We start from the raw sequence: 1,528 nt of genomic DNA, 5'->3' as shown, positions 1-1,528 counted from the left end.
AACGCGGCGGTGAAGGTGAGCGTGAGCCGGCCGACGAAGGTGGACGAGCCCAAGGACGTGGACGAGGTGAACCGACAGGCGGAGAACTGGCGGCAGATGGCGCGGCACCTGCAGGAGGACTTGTGCGACCCGGTGGGGGCGCGCGAGCTGTTCACAAGAGCGATCGACCACCGCGAGAAACACGGGCTGTGGTGCACCAGTCACAACGCGCAGGTGCACGTGGACCTCGCGCGGAATATGAGCAAGGCCAATCATATGAAGGATTCCGAATTCCACCTCCGCATCGCCCTCAGGATTTACAACAACATCGAGGCCGGGCATGAGCATATTGCCGACTTGTTGCTGTACGTTGGGGTTGTTGTGGATAGGCAAAGAAGGCGCGCCGAGGCTGAGGAGCTGTACCGCAAGGCGCTCGGGATTTATAAGCAGCATCGCGTGGGCGAGAATAATGTGGACATTGCCGTGAAGAATTTGAGCCTGAACTTGCGCAAGCAAAACAGGGAGGGCGAGATTGACGGCGTGAGAAGAGAGTTTCTGGGGATCAAGGGCTCCAGCGTGATTGTATGACAGGACGGAAACGGGAGGGGAGCGCGGTTGCTGTTTTTTTTTGCCGGCAGCGATGCGCCCGTGGAATGACATGACAAGTGAGAGAGAGAGAGAGAGAATAATAATAATCGGACATGCGGTCATCAAGTGTAGCTAGCAAGCGCAGCACAGCACATTTAGCAAGCAAGGTTTGCAAGCATAGAGAAAGGATAGGAATATGATTGACTGGTAGTCTATGTATTAGCTAGGTAACTCACAAATGGACAGGCGGTTGCGTCTAGAACAAGGAGAAAGGCAAGTGCGTACGGGAAGGAGGGGCCGATAAATATTCAACTGACGATGCCACGAGCAAGGGGCGCAGCGGCACTGTACCCACGTATGCGTAGGGCACACGGCGAGGGAGACGGAGCGAGAGACGCAGAGCGAGAGACGCGGAGAGAGAGAAAGAGGATATAAAAGGAATGAAAAGTAAAGCAAGAGCAGCCTTTTACAACTACGCGAGCGCGTGCGACCGGACAGCCCCTCAGCCTCGCAGATGCGCCAGCCTCGCGACAGAACACACAAACGCGAGTCCGGGACGACGCTCCCGCTGGCGAGGTACGGCCGCGAGGCGCGGAGCTTTGACCGCGGGACGGGGGTGCGCAAGGCGGAGGGGGTGCGTGCGCGCCTGGCGGGCCGTGTGCGGTGATCATTGCTTGGTCTTCTGCTTGGCTTCGTACTCCTTGTAGTAGTCGTCGACGGCGGCCTTATAGGACAGGTGCCACGAGCGCCACGCGGCGCCGGCCTGTAGTGACGGTGGTCGGGGTGGGGGGGAGAGGGTGGGGGCGGTTAGTCGGTGCGGTGGCGGTGTGGGCGCGCTGGGGGCGAGAGGAACGCGGCAGGACATACCGCAAGGCCCAGGGCCAAGCCCATCGCGATCTCCGTGGAGGCGCTCACTTTCTTGGCGGCGTGACGCACGACACCGGACATGGTGGATGTGGTG

General features: G+C 59.8%; 1 protein-coding gene; it reads right to left on the bottom strand.

The window, feature by feature from the left end:
• Positions 1 to 756: 756 nt before the first annotated feature.
• Positions 757 to 1,432, bottom strand: CHC_T00003495001 (hypothetical protein). XM_005714809.1 is given in 2 exon segments: positions 757 to 1,234; positions 1,235 to 1,432. 1 exon segment carries the CDS (start codon positions 1,430 to 1,432, stop codon positions 1,235 to 1,237), a length of 198 nt encoding a protein of 65 aa, XP_005714866.1. The 3' UTR covers positions 757 to 1,234.
• Between the last annotated feature and the right edge of the window lie 96 nt (positions 1,433 to 1,528).

Source organism: Chondrus crispus, genomic scaffold, assembly GCF_000350225.1.
Source record: "Chondrus crispus Stackhouse genomic scaffold, scaffold_191, whole genome shotgun sequence".
NCBI lineage: Eukaryota > Rhodophyta > Florideophyceae > Gigartinales > Gigartinaceae > Chondrus > Chondrus crispus.
This window is presented reverse-complemented; position numbering and strand designations above follow the sequence as displayed.